The sequence below is a fragment of the Thermobia domestica genome, chromosome 8 (genome assembly GCF_964235325.1).
Source record: "Thermobia domestica chromosome 8, izTheDome1.hap1.1, whole genome shotgun sequence".
Lineage (NCBI taxonomy): Eukaryota > Metazoa > Arthropoda > Insecta > Zygentoma > Lepismatidae > Thermobia > Thermobia domestica.
The window spans coordinates 143,543,645-143,563,386 of record NC_137461.1 but is presented as its reverse complement, the minus strand read 5'-3'; the positions used below and the strand labels follow the sequence as shown (position 1 = coordinate 143,563,386).

The 19,742-nt window shown below is 36.1% G+C and overlaps 1 protein-coding gene and 1 non-coding gene across 2 annotated transcripts in view; both read right to left on the bottom strand.

Moving 5' to 3' along the window:
* Positions 1–19,742, bottom strand: part of LOC145693260 (endoplasmic reticulum-Golgi intermediate compartment protein 3) — a 112,412-nt gene that overhangs the window by 74,679 nt on the left and 17,991 nt on the right. The window contains exons 4-5 of the mRNA XM_081769098.1: positions 6,400–6,440; positions 4,377–4,444 (exon numbers count right to left, since the gene is read on the bottom strand). Coding sequence (XP_081625224.1) covers positions 4,377–4,444; positions 6,400–6,440 — 109 coding nt within the window. The remainder of the gene's footprint in view (positions 1–4,376; positions 4,445–6,399; positions 6,441–19,742) is intronic.
* Positions 7,288–7,361, bottom strand: TRNAR-UCG (transfer RNA arginine (anticodon UCG)). Its single transcript has one exon. It is a non-coding gene; the product is annotated as a tRNA-Arg (tRNA).

Genomic DNA, 19,742 nt, shown 5'->3' with positions numbered 1-19,742 from the left:
AAGGCAACAAAAATGAAAACTACAATATCTGGTTCATCACAATAGTCGCCGTCTGCAATGTCACCCTTTTGCCATTGCTCAGCCAACGACTGGATTACGTGACGAAAGAATTCCAGAGACTGTGATCTCAAGAAGTCCCTAACCACACGTTGCACCGCCCAATCATCAGGAGTCTTTCTTCTCAAGAAGAGAGTTAAGATGACGTAACAGGTGGTAGATGGAGGAAGAGATATCAGCAGATTGTGGCAGGTGAGGAATGGTTTCATTCTGTAACTCATGGAGAGTCTGCATCGTCCTTTGAACATGTAGGCATGAATTGTCACGTAATGTGAGGACACTATGTCTGCTGACCACTGATGGATGCTTGCGGACGAGATTTGGATTTTTGGATTGAATTTATGGAACTCGGACTATAACGACAGGGTTGTTGGAATTTTCGCACATACAAAGAACACACCACCAACCCCCACCCCACCCACACACACACAAAATAAATAAATAAATAAATAAATAAATAAATAAAATCCGAAAGTATACTTCAAAACTTGAATTTAAATGATAACCTTAATATGACTATAATTACTTCTTTCAATCGTGTTTCTCACTACATGTCTAATTGCAGAATTGACTTTAAGTATGTATTTATCAAAAGGTTATTTCCAGAATAGAATGCCATTGAAATAAAAAATATGATTGGAAATTATGCATACGAAATTTAATTCGTGCTTGATCAAATTCGCTGTGACAGTGTTCAAGTGTAATTTGGAACAAAAACCAATACGACTACGTTCCTTTTGATTTTGTAGTACATATTCGAGTATTAGTACAAATAAATAATAACATGGCTTTTTCTATGTATCAGTTAATTACAAATCGAAAATGTTTCACTTAAAACAGGCCTTTCCAACACGATATTTGGATAATTACACACATACAAAGGAAAAAAAAAAAGTTTAATTAAAAAGGGAACAAAATCGTCCCTTATGATAATTACAAATACACAAATCTAACTTTTCTGTTTGTGAGTTCGTTTTCCATAAGAACATAATCTGAATCACAGTGAGTTTGTTTTCCATAAGACCATAATCTGAATCACAGATACTTCAAACGCTTCATTTAAAAAAGGTGACGGTAATTACCAAAGACCTATCTCTATTTTCTCAGCATTACACCTGGAAAATTACCCACATGAAAATGAAAATTAGCTCCATTAAAAAGGAGAATCGTCCCGAATTGTTCTTGCGTTCTAATGGAATATGTGACGTATCGTACGATTATCGTATGTTGCAAAGGTTCTTTAACTCTAAAATATATTGTAAGAAAGCAAATTGGCAAATGAGAATGAATTTTTTAAAATCCAATTAAGTTCTTTCGAAAAAACTTTATTTTTTAAAAACATCAAGTTAAGCCTTTTAGATTCTTGCATTTTTTAAAGAAAAATGTTAATTTTTAGTTAAGTAGCTACTGTTTTAGTACTATTCACCCGAGTATCATAGTTCATATGCCATTTTCTTGACCATTTTGTAATCAGGAATCACTCGGACTCAGACTCACTACCCTCAATAAGGCTCGTCTTCATTAGTCTCAATCAAGCTCACGCTAGCGAGTCTGGGATCGCTATTCTCAATAAGACTTGCGCTAGATCGATATCTCGCTCATTAATCTCATTGGAGCTCGCGCTGAGCCCGCACTGTGGGAGGTACTACACGATATATTGTTGACACGCAAAAATAATGAAATGTCAGTTAATTATTTCTTTCACACATGATAGTCACAAATTACATGTATATTAAATTAAGTTTTGTTTGTTAGCTTCAACCCTTTGAATTCCTACATTTTTAGAGAAAACTTTTGACTTTCAGTTAAGTAAAAATCCTTTTTGTTAAATTTTGCACCATGTGAAGCGGGTCTGGCTCTAAGTATCCGAATAATACGTGTGCCAAGTTCCATTGCAATATCTAGAATAGACGAGAGGAAAAAATATTTCTCAATACTGTTTGATAATACCAAATTTCATATATAAACAGGGAAAAAGTAGGGTGTGTGTATATATAATAAAAAACTTTCCAAACACAGTACTATTCATCCGATAATCATGGCTGATAATCATTTTCTTTAGAATGAAGTTTTCAAATGGTACCATGCGCATGTGTTCATAATGTACGAGAAAAGGAAAATTTGGGATACTACGGAAATTTCCTTCCAAAAATGTCTTCTTGGAAATTTGGCGCCCTCTAGAGTACTCCTGGCTACAGGTACCTGAATATTGCTATATCCTACAAGTACTCCATATTTGTAAACAAGATCACGTGCTTCTTTACAACTACTACTAAGGGTAAGCAGGGGACAGGCATCATAATCACCAATACGACACGTGACCGAAGAGGAGCACTAGCGCCACCACTACTCACGAAGAGGCTATAAAAGACGCCGCAGGACCTCCAACGGTATCAGTCTCGGCTGGTCAACTCCTCTATTAGCTTGCTTGGACCGCTGAGGTTCCTTACCCATCTAGCTTGTTTGGAGCTCTAAGGTTCCTTGCCCACCTAGCTTGCCGGGAGCTCCGCGGAATTATAACCCCTTTCTTTGCTTGCGTGGTGCACTGGGAGATCCTAACTGCAATCACATAGCTCGCCTAGAGCTCTGTGGTCTCCTACCTACACTCAGCTTACTTGAAGCCCTGGAGTATCCTGCTCTTGGCTGCCTGGGCATAGGAACACCCATTTACTCAACAGAAATCTACATAAAAACATTTATTGATCTTCTGACCTCTTTTTATAGTGAATTGTGTTAAATTTGCATATAACAGAACTTTCATAATAAAAGATTGTGTGAGAAAGTCCAAATTCCCGTGTGCTAATTTGCTCTAGCTACCGCCTTAACACCGTGATTTTACAATATAATCTACCTTGAAAATATTAGGGCCTATATGTAATGCGCACATGACAAGTTTCGTTGCAATGTCTATAATAGTTACAAGAGAAAAAATATTTCTCAATCCTGTTTGACAATACAAATGAAATACTATCAGAGAATTGAATCCAGTAACAACACTCTTATTTTTCTAATATACCACTACACTTATATTACACCACCCAATCACCACTTGCTAATAAAAATGCAACAAATCCACATAAATAGCAGCTAAAACAACATTTACTTCACTTATTTGCCCTAGAACTAAATCATATAAAGTTTACTGGATCTGAAAAGGAGAAAGGGGAGAGACGAAGGGTAAAATACTATAATCTTCATAATTTCTTAATGAACTGTGGACCTAAAGTAACGACAAAAATAATGATGAACTTTAATTGTTATTCCACTTTTGTGAAGCAAAAGCAGAAATATTTCCACGCTTCCCCAAAACATGTGGTTTTGTTTCAAGCCCAAACTCAAGAGAATTTCATCTTATATCGTCGAACGCAAATAGCGGAAAATGCATTTTGTTATAACTCTCCTCTCGACATTATGTTTGTTGTTTCCCTCTCGACATTATAAACAAATAAAATACATAAATAAATAAAATAAAATAAAGTAAAACCTTAATCATTCTCAGACTTACAATTTAAGTCATAAGAGATGTTGCCGACAGTCAATTTCGAAAGAGTTCTGTCTCATTCTGATTTCAGTCTCGGTCTATTTTGACAAGTTGTTTATTTACTCTTGCCTTTTATGTAAAATGGCATCTAACAATGGTAACAAAATATATCTCAGCATGAACCAATAATACTGTTAGAAATTTTTGAACTATTGAAAATGTAGGGTCTAACTCAAGTATGGCTAAGGCAGAATTAACAGAAGGAAGAAATTGGAAAGTTTATAACAAAGAAGGATTTCACTGAGACATCAGACTGTGAAAATTACAGATGTGCCCAACGTTTGTGTGGTTGAATTGGATGGGTAGAACTCAACATACAGTCACCTTCCCGTAGTGAGTTCTGGGTTGTTTCTATTTAGGGTCAAGCGAAGATCTGTATAATTTAAGGATCATGCAAAAATCTATTATTATGTAAATAAAAAAATCGACTTCCTAAACTCGAACTTCTTAACGTTATCGTTTACAATTCGGTTTCAGTGAAGATCGAGGGTTATGATGATAATATTTTTGAAAATGTTATTTAATCAAATGTTTCAAGCCAGGAAAGGGGAAATTTACTGTATTGCTTTATGGTAATAACTGTTTTTCTAACAAAAATATGAAAGGAATACCAGTCCTTGATTCTGCATGGGTTGAAAAAAAAAAAAGTACAATTAATATATATACACTTTGACTTTTGACTCAATTCTCCTTTTAAACTGAACATTACCTTTTATTTTAAGACACGCAGTGCGACTGAAAATTATCTTACTAAGTTCATAAAGCGTGAGAAACTTACGTGATTTCCTTTGTTTCAGCTCCGTAGCAACTCAAGCATTTCTTCTCTTCAGTCTTGTTCTTGCCAGCCTACAAAACAAATAAATGACACAAATACATTAAAGCATCATTAGAAAGCACTGAACCATAAGGAAATTCAAGATAACATTACATTACTCACCAAACGCATTTTAAATATATGAGGAACATTCAAATGAAACCTGGTCAGTGCGTCTAACTTTGCCTTACATGTGAGGTGGAACCACGTAACTGCGGGTATGGTAGATTGATTGGTAGAGAAACTGACGCGTGCGCACCGTTTTACGTTGCATAGAGCCAGTGTGGTTTCACGCCGAAGAGAAGGTGGTCACACAAGTTATCGTCCACTACCGAACATGCAGGCGAGTAAGCAGGAACAACGAAGAATGATTCGATTTTTTGCGGCGGAGGGAGTTGGAGGCCGTGAAATGTATCGACGGATGAAGGCTGTGTACGGTGAGTACACTCTGAGTCGTGCAAGTGTTGTTGAATGGCGCAAAAGATTCCTTGAGGGGTGCGAGTCACTGGAAGACGATGCTCGTCCTGGACAGACTCATCGTGTCATCACACCGGAAATGATTGCAGAAGTGAATGCTTTAGTTTTGGACAACCGCAGAATCACCGTGGACGAGATCCATCGGTTACTGGGTATTAGCGTGGGCACCGCCCACACCATAATGCATCAACACTTGAACTTTCGAAAAATTTGTGCGCAGTGGGTTCCCCACCAACTAAGCCCCGAACAGCGCAATACTCGAATGGCACTGTCTTTGAGTCATCTGCAACGTTATCATGAGGAGGAATATGGCTTTCTGTCGCGTATTGTCACAGGGGACGAAACATGGTGTCACCATTTTGAACCGGAAAACAAGCGTCAGAGCAAGCAGTGGAAACATGCGACTTCACCACCTCCAAAGAAATCAAAGGCCGTGCACACCAGTCCTGGTAAGGTCATGATGTCCTTCTTTTTTGGCCACAAGGGCCCACTGCTTATAGAGTTCCTGGAACGGGGTACCACCATCAATGCCCAGCGTTATCAAGCCACTTTACAGAACCTTAGACGAGCCATCAAGTCGAAACGCCCAGGCATGTTGTCTAATGGTGTTATCCTCCTGCATGTTAACGCCCGCCCACACACGGCCAATGCGGTGAAAACGACATTGCAGCAGTTTCGGTGGGAAACGCTGGAACATCCACGTACAGTCCCGACCTTTCACCGTGTGATTTTCATGTGTTTGGACCTCTAAAACAAGCTATTCGCGGACATCGATTCGCAACGGACGACGAAGTGTGTGAGTGGGTCTAGGACTGGATTAAACAGCAGCCTACTAGCTTCTTCAAAGATGGAATCGACCGGCTAATGTCGCAATGGGATAAATATACCAACAGTTTTGGCGACTATTTTTGAGTATGTGTACTGTGTATCACATGTGTGAGTATGTATACTGTGTATAACTACATTTTTGAGTTAATACAATCGTTACCGTTACTTTACACTAATGACCGGGTTTCATTTGAATGCCCCTTATAAAATTCAAGATATGAATGTATTTCCTTGAATATCACACACTTAGTAACACACTTACATAATCTTAAGCTTTCTGATCGTCTATATCTTGTTCTCAGAGATTATTTTTAAAAGAAATGAAAATAATAGACTATCACTGGTATCTTATTGTTTTAATTACCGAAATAAGAGTATACAGAATAATTCAAGAGAAGTGTTTTGGTAGATAATATCGGTTATTCTGAATATAAAATAAAATCTACGCAATAGATTTAGAATTATAGCTGTTTGAAAGTAGCGCATAAATATCTATTACGATCTACTAATACTATCAGCAATCGGTAATAGCCTACGTACTATAACATTCGTTTGGAATCTATACGAAGTCTATAATTATTACGTTAAACCGAAAGTTATTATTTATTGGTACTTTAAATACATAGAAAATTTAATATATTTTCCAAATACTATGAAATAAATAAATAAAATTCTTACTCACCTCATTAGAACTGTTTACTTCCTGAGTGGTTCGCTCCAAGTCTGAAATAATAACATCAAATTAGACCTTATTTTATTATAGAATATCTTTTTTATTAGAATAACTTTTTCTAACAAACAGATCGTTAATTTAATTTATTTTAATATAAACTAAATTAATAATCTATTTGTTAGAAAAAGGTTATTCTACTACACACGGTATAAGCAAAATCATCTTACTACACATACGGAACACATAGTTCAATTTTACCTCGAAGTTTCGTTTTTAAACTGTTAATCCTAAGCTTTCGACTTACTAACGGGCCTTCTATGTGGTAAGAAGAAAGGTTTAAAGACTCACGAACTAGACAAAAAGCTCTGTAGATCATATAGCAAAATCAGAATTAAAGAACTTTCAGAATTAAAATCAAAGAATTCAGAAAATCAGAACTAAAAATATTAGTGTTATTAGGATGCTTAACAATTCGCTATGGTTAAATCTTGAAAAGCCATTTTCAATCCAATATTAGAATGAAGCAAATGTATATGATTAAGAAATATACACATTGTCGAATTCCATGCGCCCAATTCAGTATTCAACCAAATAATTTAACAAAAACTAGATCACGTAATTGAACTAGGAAAGAAAAAGACAGAATTAGGATTAGGATTTAGATTTCTGGGCTGTCGGCATCTATGGCCATTTAACCGTCACGTACATGAAGGATGACGTCCCCCGGCGATCACACTATCCGATGAATGGAAAGGAGGAAAGGATTGGAGAAGGAAGGAAGGAAGCGGCCTGGGACCTATATGTTAGGTACCATCCCGGCATTTACCTGGTGTGAATGAGGAAAACCTTATTCAGGATGGCTGGCCTGAAAAAGCTTTTTACACTTTTTCGACTGTGTGCCCCCACCGGGAATCGAACCCGGGACCGCTCGCACCGAAGGCGAGAGCGTTAGCGACTACGCTACGCGGGGCCACGAAAAAAAAAAGACAAAACACTGTACAAATTATACAGAATAATCCCCATAGATTATATAAAGAAGTCCTAGATTAATTAAGATGTGTTTAAATGAACTTCAAAGCAGAGTCCGAGTAGGAAAATTTTTGTCCACGAGCTTTCATGTCAAGAATGGCCTGAAACAATGAGATGATTTGTCACCATTATTATTCAAATTGGTTCTGAAGTACGTTATATTGAAAATCAAAGATAACAACCACGGCCTAGAGCTGAATGGTATTCACCAGGTTATGGCGTATGCTGATGTAAATCTGATAGAGGAAGATAAGAGAACAGTAGAAAAAAAATGCAGAGGCCTTATTAAAAGCTTACAGGGACATAGGTTTAGAAGTAAATATAGAGAAAACTAAATATATATGGAAATTCACTGAGATCGTAATACTGCAAATTATGGATGCGTCAAAATACCAAATAATACTTTCGACAAAGTGGATACTTCTAAATATCTAGGATCAATATTAACAGACCAAAATAATATCCACGAAGAAACTAAATGTCGACTGAAAACAGAGAATTCGTGTTATTATTCACTTCACAATTTTGTCGTCGGAAACTCTTTTGAGAAATTTGAAGCTTAAAATATATAAAACGATAATCATGCCTATTGTGCTCTATGGTCGCGAAACATGGTTGCTTACTCGAAGGAATAACGCAGATTGAAAGTATTTGGGAATAAAATGCTGAGACGAATATTCAGAGCCACGAGGAACGGGAATGGGGAATAACAGATACTTCATAACGAGAAACTGCATAATTTATACCGTTTTCCAAATATTGTTAGTGTCATCAAGTCTAGGAGACTCAGGTGGGCAGGTCATGTAGCCAAAATGGAAAAAAGCAGGAACGCTTTTAAAGTTTTTACTGGAAATCCAATCGGAAAACGTCCATTAAGAAGACCTAGGCGCAGATGGGAGGATAATATTAAGTTGGATCTCGCAGAAATAGGAATACAAAGTAAAAACTGGATCCAATTAGCTAAGGATAGAAGTCAGTGGAGAGCTTTTATAAACGCGGCATTGAACTTCCGGGTTTCACAGACCATATAATTAGTTCTAGAACTGGAGGAGTCTACAAATAATAACTATTGTAAGGTTCCGCATGTCTACACGTCATGCAATAACCATGGGTACTACATGTGTTCATAGTAAATAAAAAACAAAGAGACGACGGTCCCGAAGAGGAGTCGCTCACCATCGCCAACAGTCGGAAGGACGAGAATCAACGAAGGAAGCCGACAATGCAGGATAAAAGGGAACTGCACGCCTCGACCAACATCAATCTTCCCGGATTGATCGAAACACCTAACACCCCTCTCACGACGCTTGGTCACCGAGAGGTACCCATCCTTATACCCACGACGCTTGGTCACCGGGTTCCTATCTTAATCTTACATAAGTTGATATTAGAGAAATTACTTATTATAATTTGTGTATATAAGAAGACTTTTTATAATAAAAAGGTGAAGTCCAAATCTCGAGTACATTTTATTGCTCTACCCAAGAAATTTTACAATATACAAGAAGGAGATAAATTAGATGAAACCAAAAGGAACAAATTCGATTACGTACTGAGTTCTGACTTGGGCTGGACAAATTGAATACTCAATACACTTTCTCAATATTGAAAGTACAGTAGTACTCATCGTAAAATATTGAAAGACAAACTACAAGATGATGCTTCAAATTTTTAAAGGATCTTATAACACACATTATTCATTCATTAATATTTTTAACGCATTTAGTTGTGTTAACATACAGTTTGCAATCATGAGCTACGCTTCAATTTTGCTGGTTTCCAAGAATAGTTCGATCAGCCACCTGAAACGTCACTTTTATGACAATAGACCTTTTGTTCGTGGGAACAAATAAACCTCTGTATTCACAAGTAAAAGTATGTTTCATCAGAAACTTTGTTCTTTAGATGTCTTATAAAAGCTCAATTCTTACTGGTTGTCAGCAGTGGAAGTCAGCCAAGCACTTAATCAAAACTGACCAATTAAAGCGTTTCTAAGATTCCGCAGTGATCTTTCGTTCTTCCAGTGCTTTGTGTTACTTGAGCGCAGGATACTCGAGTGACAGCAGCTTCGTAACTAGCTGTTTGCAAGTATTTTTTCTTTAAAATATGTTTTAATGATGCATTATTTCAAAGGACTATATTTCTGTATTTAGCATTCAACAGATATTAGGCATTTGAATCTTTGTTCTGAGCAGTAAATTACCTTCAACTGCTTTGAAGAAAACAAATAATGTTATTAGCATTTTGAATTATACTACACAGGTTAGTCGACTGTATATAAGTATTGCACTGATAGCTTCTCACATTGAAATGAATCTTCGTTCGAGCATTATGTTTTCTTTGCAACGTAATCTTCCATGAATAGCGCCTTCTTCAAGTATGTGTATTAATTTAAATAGTTACTATTAATATTAAATAGTTACTACATTCCTCAAAACACAGAAAAATAATCAAAAACTACTGAGTTTTGATCAGTTACTACTCAATATTTTTTGAGTTAAAGCGGCCGTAGTAATATCTTGTTTAATTTACAGAATTTGTTTGTAGTAATATTTTGATAATTTTCAGCTAAACATATATACATTCTTGTATATTCTTCTTCTTTCTCACCTCAACCATAGGTTTGTGGACATCATGGAAATTTTAAAACTTTTCTCTCCCTTGGGAGAGCTGTTTTATAATTTGATAAGGTTTCTTCTTCGTAACTGCATCTAGATATTTTATTCTTGGTCTTCCTCTTCTTGGTTTTCCTTCTGCCTTTCCCTCTATCAACAAGGTGATCCAATCGGGATGCCGAATAAAATGGCCAAGCATGTGTTTCTTCTTTTTCTTATTATCTTCATGATCTGTCGTCCTTCATTAGCTTCCTTTAGTACGTCTTCATTCCTTTTCCTTTCGGTCCATGATACCCGCAGCATTCTGCGCCAACACCACATTTCAAATGCTTTCAGCTTGGACATTTCAGTTTTTCTTAATGTCCACATCTCTGATTCCTATAGCGCCAAAGTCTCTGATCCATACCAGAGTTTTCATAAATCATTTTCGAACGTCCAACGACACATTTCTTGATGTTAGCAGTCCTCTTTTCCTATTCTTGTTCCAGTCCTCTTGTCCTATTTCCTAATGCTTGTATATCCTGCGATATTCTTGAATTTACATCTTTTTTATTTCTTCCGTCAGAGGATATTAGACTTCCTAAATAGGGGAATGTCTTAACATCTTCGATTTTCTCTTCCTCTAATCACATGTTTGTCCCTTCCTGTCCTGTTCTTGTGCACTTTATCACTTTGGTTTTCTTCTTATTTATTTTCATTTTGCATTTTTTTTTTTTTTTTTTTTTTTTTTCAGTTGGTCGTTCAAGTTTGAAAGTCCTTCCTGCAAGTTCTATATTATTATCCGTAATTGTATTCTAAAAATACGTTTCTTATTAACCCTTAACTTAACGGGACAAATACTTTTCACAGCAAAAATTTTGTTTAGAAGCCTCTTCCTTTATAGCTTCATTACAATACGGAAATATTTTGTTTTGCACTTCTGACGTTTTAGTCCAAACTAGGTAAAATTGGAACAAAACCCGACATTTAAAATAAGAAAACGAACCTTGCTGGAATAAATAATATGGAATATGAAATTTATGTCGTACTTCTCATATATAAAAAAAAAAGTTCCGTTGGCGGTTCTCGAATTAAGACGCCATCAACATGGCTGCCGCCAAAATATATAGTAAAAACTTAAAATGCATATAACTTTCCCATAATAAAACCAAAAAGTTTATTTTTATGACAAAATGAAGGAAATGGATCGGAAAATTTGTGAAATAAACTACAACATTTAAATTGAACATTTCCTTTGAAATATTTGTACACAAGCTGCAAAATGTTACTTTTTTCAACACATGTTTTAAAGTTTAAACGTAAATATCTTCCTGAATGTGAAGGGCTAGTAAGTGTTTATGCATAAATATTGTAGACCATTCCAGTCATTTTTAAAACGACATACGACGTCTTTATCACAAAAAATAAAGCGAGCTATTTCATTTCATTTTAAGTTGTGGAAAATACGTACCGTAATACTGTTTAATGAAGTATCACACACTCATTTTGTTTTTTTAACACCAAATTCCTTTAAAATTTGTTACAACTGTTTCGAACTTCAGTGAATCAAAAATAATCACAGAACATTTAAACGTTATATATATACATATATATATATGCATTCGTTGTTGTTGATTTTGAGTTTAACGTCCCGTTCAGCAGCGAGGCTATATGAGACGTGGACCTACTGATTAACGTGGAATCCGAACCACTTGATATATGCATTCAGTGTTGTTTTGAAACACCCTGTGTATATATACTCACGCAACAGTTTTTTATAGAGGGAGTTTGGTTACGGGCATATAATTTCAAGTACTCACCAACTACCTCTATAAAAATTGTTGCGGAAGTACCGCAGGATTCTGAAGCATGCATATTTGGATAGGGCACATACTAGTTCCTAAGCGAAGTCTTCACCCGAGTACGGTAGATTCCATAGTTTTGGGAGCTATGGACCTTTAAAGTTCATTTTTTCATGTTTCCGGCAGCCTATATCTCCGAAAGAAAGCATTTGTGCACCCCGGTTGGTCTACACCTTTTGTCTTATCTTGGTATCAGGTATACCTCCCAAATATTGTTAGTGTTGTTTTGAAACACCCAATATATATAGTTAGCTACCAAAATCAAACCATTTTATATATAATATTAATTTTTGGCTGCAGCTCGTGTCAAGTAACCATTGTTTCTATAAGGGCTAATTTCACTTAGTACGAAAATGTAGATAGTTCGTTCTGGCTTCAGACAGCTCAATAAACATATGATATGCTTTTTGCTCCATGCATTCATTGGGTGTGATTCAACTTTTGCTCTCTTCAGAAAAGCGAAAAAATAAAGGCTACAAACTACTTTCAAAAATAGCGAACTTCGTCATCAAATGGATGTCTTCAATTCTTCTTCATCTTTCCCAATGAGACTGATAGTGCGGGTAAAATATGCTTCCCGGCTGGGTATCGGATGGAAGAAGGAACATATATTGACATAGCATGATATTATATTTATTTGAAGACTAATGCTAAGAAGGAAATCGATGGAAATTTTAACATTGCAGTACTTGACGATACCAGTCTACTAACATAAGTTTTCCACCTGCACAACGTAGACGTTCGAACTAAATGTGAAACGACGTCAGTTATTGTACAGGTGTCGTATGTATTCGATATTTTATATATTACGTGATCTGCGTTAATTTATATTATCAGTTTAAGTTTTTTATATAAATTAATTCACTAAAATTAAATTAAGTAATTCACCGATTTAATTCACTGAATTTTGAAATAGTTGTAACAAGTTTTAAAGGATTTTGATTTTAGAGTCAAAACTAGACGAGAATATGTTATTAAGCACATATTAGGGACCGCATTTTCCACAACATAAAATCAAATAACTCTCCAGTTTTTATGATAGCTAAATAAAACATGGGTCGTTTTAAAGTTACTAGAATGGTCCACAACATTAAAGCATAATTACTTAGTCCTTAATACTCAAGGAGGTAATTACGTTTAAACGTGACAACATGTATTGAAAAAAGTACAATTTTGACGTTGTGTGGAAATATTTCAAAGGAAACGCTCGATTAAATGTTATAGTTTATTCCACAAAATTTTCAATACATTTCTTTCATTTTGTCATAAAAATTAATTTTTAGCTTCATTATGTGAAAAGTTATATGCCTTTTAAGATTTCAGTATATATTTTGGCGCTAGCTATGTCGATGATGTCATAGCTCAAAAACTTGCAACGGGGTTCTCGAGGATTTTTAGTGAGTAGTATAACGTAAGTACTGCAACATATTCTAGCAGGTTTGGTTTTGTTATTTGAAATATCTGGGTTGATGTCTAATTTGAGTGGACTATGACACTCCCGGACCACGTCACGGGTAAGTGCAGTATGAATTCGTCCCGGTGCTTGTATTAACGTTTGCATCGTGAATGTTGAACTATTGATAGAGCAGTAGCTGGCTTTGAGTTTTTACTTTATTATTGATTCTATTGTTACAATTATTTTTTGTGATAATAAGCTTTAGAAACAACTTTCAAGTACGTGAAACCTCAATCCGTGGTATCAATGCTTCAATTATACGAAATAATCAACGCTATGAGCTACGAAAATTACTAATTCAAAGTCATGCAGCTATGTCCTGTAAGTTAAACGGGGTAGATGATCACTACAAATAAATGATAATAGAAGAGTTGGCAGAATTGCAAGAAATGAGAATCTCAAGGGTAAAAAAGACATGGCGCTGTCTACCACAACTTATACATATTTCACGATGCAAACAGGAGTGAGGCGCTCTATGACTCTGTCATCTGCCTCCAACTAACATAAACCATGAATGAATTGCTTTTCCATCATCTGTACAAAATAATTAATTAATTTAACTAAAATGGTGGAATTTTCAATTATTCAATTGTTAGCATACTGCAGAAAGAAAGAAAACATGAAAATATGGATTAATAAAGACATGATAAAATGAAGTGAAATAAGCCATGTGGTTGTTCTGTTAATAATGTAAATATATACAATGGTCTTTCGCAGGTCAAAATATAGTTCCGGAGGTAAAATATCCCCCCATTCGGATCTCTGGGAGGGGGATGGCTTGAGAAGGACTATTGGACAAGACAGTAATAATGGAAGGAAGACAGATAGAGAAAGAAAGACAAGCAAGAGCAAAAGGTTTAGGATAGGGACATAGACCGTACGTACTATGTTACAGCGAGGAAAATTAGAAAATCTTAAAGAAGAAATGAAACAAAATAATCTAGATCTGGTAGGAGTTTGTGAAGTTAGATGGGAAAGTAATGGGGAGTTGAACAGCGAAGGATATAGAATGTTTTACTCAGGTAATGAAAAAGGTGGCCATAACGGCGTAGGAATAATTCTTGGAAAGCGCTTAAAGGAGAAGGTAGTGAAAATAGAATTTATTGATGATAGAGTTATGATGTTAAGACTTAAAGGGAAATCGAAGGATCTAGTGGTGATTCAGACATACGCACGACGACTTCGCATGCAACTGAAGAAGTAGATGAAAATCATGAGAAAATAGAAGAAATTATAGACAGAGAGTATAGGGGTGCATGCGTAATTGTAATGGGAGATTTTAATGCAGTTGTGGGGGAAAAACAGGGAGGCAGTATCGTACGCAAATATGGTTTAGGCGAAAGAAATGAAAGGGAAGAGGGACTGGTGAATTTCTGTAGACAGAATTCACTAGTAATTTGGAACATTTGGTTCAAACAGCACAAGAGAAGAAGATATACACGGAAATCCCCAATAGACGGCGAAAGATGTCAGATAGATTATATTATGATTCAGGAGAGGTATCGGAATAGCGTAAAGAACGCGAAGACTCTTCCCGGAAAAATGAAATGAAAATGAAATTTTTGAGTTTTACGTCCCACGGTTATGCCGGTTAGGCTAAAGGAGACGGTGATGATGAGTAATGAATGAAATGGTGGAATGAAGAAAGTGGGAGGAAACGGGAGAACCCCGAGAAAACCCACGCACACGGTGTTTGTCCACCACAAAGTTCACTTGAAGACTCTTCCCGAGGCAGACATTTTCTCTGATTATAATCTTGTGCTGGCCGAAGTAGATATTCAACTGAAAAATGTAGACAGAACAAAAACAGGCAACAAAGTGTTCAATACTGAAAAGTTGAAAAAAGAGGAAGTAAGAAATCTTTTGGCTGAAAAATTCGAAGAAAAATATTCAAACAAGAAAAGGATAGGCGCAGGTAGTAACGGACGGTGGGAACATATTTAACTTCCTGCAGAAGAAGTAGTAGGTTACCGCGAACACAAAACGGCTAAGAAACTATGGGTTACGGAACAGATGTTGCAGAAAATGAGGGAAAGGAAGACGTGGAAACAGGTTGATACAGAAGAAGGCAGAACAACGAACAGAAAGTTAAACAATGAGTTACGAAGGGAAACAGACAGAGCAAGGGAAGAGTTTTAAAAAAGAAAATGTGAGGACAGAAAAATTAGACAGAGTTGGGAAATATGAAGAAATGTACAAGGAAGTGAAATCAATGGAATTTCAGAGGAAACAAGGGGGTATTACGATGGTAATAGAAAATAAGAATGGGAAGGTAATCAGCGAGAGAAGTGAGGTCATAGGAAGGTGGAAAGAGTATGTGGAAGACTTATATGAGAGCAGGGATAGACCGTGTAGCCTAAATGTTGAAGTAGAAAATGAATTAGGGAGGATGATAAACGATTTAGTATTTTCGGGATGACTTTGAAAAAGCTATATCCGAGATTAGGGATGGAAAGACAACCGGAATAAATAATATACCAATCGAATTCATTAAAAATATGGGAGACAAGGACAAGAAAGAACTGTTCCGACTCTGCACTGAAATATATGAAACAGGAGAGTGGCCGAAAGACTTCCTGAAGACGATCATGATACCGATGGCTAAGAAATCGAACCCAAAGAGATGTGATTATATAGAATTATTAGTCTCATATCTCAGGCAGATAAAATTCTGTTTCGAATACTGAACAGAAGGTTGTATGGAAGAACAAACTAAAAGTTTGAGGAGGAACAGTTTGTTTTCAGGAGAGGTAAGGACATACGAGATGCAATTGGATTATCCCGGGGTGAAAGGTTTATAGAAAAAGAGAAACAGGTGTATGTTGTATTTATTGATCTAGAAAAGGCTTTTGACCGCATGAACTGGGAATTGTTGTTGGGAGTTCTAAAGAAGAGTAGGTTGGAATGGAAAGATCGAAGACTCATAAGAAACTTATATATAAATCAACAAGTAAGTGTTAGGATTGGGGAGGAAGTGACAGAGGAAAGTGCAACTGGAAGGGGAGATCAACACGAATGCTGTCTCTCGTCAACATTATTTAATATTTATTTAGAAGAAATAGTGAAAAAGAGCCTGCATGATGAAGACGGCATTTAAGTAGGAGGTAGAATAATTAGATGCATAAGATTTGCAGACGATATGGCGCTTGTTGCAGAATCTGAAAAGAAAATCAAGACGATGTTAGAAAACTTGAGGAAGGGCTTTGAAGAATATGGGATGAAAGTAAATGTTAGAAAGTCAAAAGTCATGGTGATTGGAACGAAGAGGTCTGTGTCAAATATAAAAGTTGGAGGGAGAAAATAGAACAAATGAATAGTTTTCGATATCTGGGTAGTATTCTTAGTAATGACATGAAGTGCGCACGTGAAATAAAAGCAAGAATAGGAATGGTGAAAGAAGCCTTTAGGACGAAGAAAAGTTTGCTCTGTGGGACCTTGAATAAATAAAGAGTTGAGAAAAAGACATAAAATGCTTCGTGTGGAGTGTTTTATTGTACAGGGCGGAAACATGGACATTAGGTAAAAGTGATGGAAAATGACTGGAAGCCTTTGAAATGTGGGTGTGGAGAAGAATGGAAAGAATACTTGGGTCGAGTGGAAGACGAATGAGAGGGTGTTAGAAATCGTAGGGGATAAAAGAACAATTTTAGGTATTATTGAGAAGAGGAAGAGAAACTGGTTGGGACATTGCCTGAGAAGAAACTGTATCATAAGAGACGTACTAGAGGGTATGGTGGCAGGAAAGAAAGGGAGAGGGCGAAGGAGGCTACAATTAATGGACGATATAAAAACAGAAAGATCATACGTGAAGAAGAGGAGGTTAGCGGAAGACCGTGAAGCATGGAAACTTCTCAGCTGCGGCAAATGACCTGCCAATAATGGCAGAATATCTATGATATATATATATTCAGTGATGCTTAGGATTCATCATGTCAAGTGAGACATTTACAGCAAGTTGGTTGGAGTTAGCGTATACGCTATTTATAGCGCGTGCATTATCTATTGCTTTTCAGCACCGAGATAAGTGACGTGAACCTACAGTTTAAGGTGCAATCCAAAAATAGTAATGTGTTTAAATTTCAAGGTTCTCCAACGTGGGGATCGATCCCAGGACTCCACGCACTAAAGCGCGCGCCTTAATCATTAGACCAATGAAGAAGGCATTTCTATTTAAAATAACTGGAAATGAAGTTTTGTACACGCAACTTCAACTCAAGTGAACAAAAATTGTTTATATATCCTACAGGTTTGTGTTCTTAATCTGGAAAAGAAGTAAAAATATCTTGATTTTCGAATTTGGAATGTGAGAAACAATTACGAAGATTCTCCGAATGAAGGTGATGGCAGTATTTACTAAAACTGTTTAGAGCTTTTAATAAACCGTTAATAAAATATAACGCATTTTTGGTAAGTATTCATTTCCTTAACAATACTATAAAAATATTAAATAATATATACGGTTTTAATCGTGATTTGTTGGTGATTAGAGGTGTCTGATCTTGGCTGCCTGCATGTTCTGAACAGGTTGGGGAGCATGGTGTGGTCTGCGGGCGCTAGCCGGCGCTGAGGGGTGTGTGTGGCGTGGTCTTCCTTTCATCACTCAGAATCATTGTGGTGTGGTGCTTTGCTTTCATCGTGTGGTGCCTTGTCCTATGTTTTTGTTTGCAGGAGATCCAGGAAGCAACGTGTAATTTTGATCAATTTCGTATTATATGCATTTCAACAGAAAATTTTTATGTCAGTTATTAGTCGTTAAAATCAGTCGTTAAAATTCGAATTTAACAATCCAAAATATGATTTTTTACAAATCCTAAACATTGAGAATGGAAAATAAATCTATAAATGCAAACTGTTCACAAGATTTATCCATCTTATCCGAAAATGAAATTTATTGTTCTCAATGCGATAAAAAATTCCCTACAAAGAAAGGATATAACATACACAAGACTAGAAAACACGCTACACAGGAACAACACTCAATTAGGGAAGACTTTACGCACGAGTTGGCTAAATTAAAATCAAATATATGGGTAATAAAAAGGATTCCAAGAGGCATACGAGGTGCTGTAGCAGACAAACTTTCTTCTATCATCAGTGATTGTGCCAACAAAAATGATTTAACTTCTTGGAAGAAATTGTTTAGATTTGTTTTTCATAATCTACGAATCCCCAGAAACCGAACAACATCCTCAGTCACTAACATAATTAAACAAAATCTAAGAGAGTCTTCTGTAATAGAATGTCCTGCAACTTCAAGTAAGAAGATCAAACCCGACTTATCTAAACTGATTACAGCCAAAATCGCTGATTTTGATACAAGAGGTGCCTTACGATTACTGATATCTGACGATTCTCTGGCTCCTTCGAGTGAGGAAACTTTTACTAGTCTACAAAACAAACATCCGTCTCCTTCCAGAGTTTTAGAAATGCCAGAGCAACCATAGTGCTTGACATCTTCTCTCCTTGTAAATGAAGACATGGTATCAAGAGCTATCCATAATTTTAAGAGTGGCTCTGCTTCTGGAATCGATGGCTTATCCCCTCAACACCAGAAAGACTTAATTTCTAAATCTACAGGAGCATCAGCACCTGTTTTACTAGGCGAAATCACGAAATTGGTTAACGCCATTTTAAATGGAAACGTAAATCAAGACGTGTGACAATACCTTTTTGGAGCCAATTTGTGTGCTTTACGAAAAAAGGATGGCGGAATCAGACCTACAGCAGTTGGATGTGTTTTTCGACGACTAGCATCCAAGATAGCTGTTTCGCTCGTTTACAAGCAATGCTCTCAATACTTACAACCACACCGACTGGAGTTTGCAACTAAAAAAGGTAATGAAGCTATTATACATGCCACACGGACATACATAAAGAGAAATGAAAACACAAACAAAGTAATCTTAAAAATTGATTACAAAAATGCCTTTAATTCGGTGGAAAGAGATTCAATGCTAAAAAGAAGTGAAATCTTTTATGACACATTTGTATTTTTTTATTTTTTATTTTATTTTTATTTTTTTAATTTTATTTTTATTTATTTATTTATTTATTTTTTTTTTTTTGACAAAGCTATGCTTATACATCAATATTATTTTATGGAGAAAGAACTATCTCATCGCAAGTAGGATGCCAACAGGGAGATCCTGCAGGTCCAATGTTGTTTAGTTTGGCTATACATCCGATAGTCCAAGCACTTTGTTCTGAATTGAACGCCTTTTATCTGGATGATGGAACCTTAGGAGGATCGCCGAATATAGTCATAGAGGACATGAAACATTTAATTGCAGAATCTAAGAAAATTGGGCTAGAGGTGAATCCATCGAAATGTGAACTCTATTACACATCGGGTAAAATAGACACAGACGTAGAAACCCAATTTAAAAAGTTGTTGCCAGGCATACGTATTTT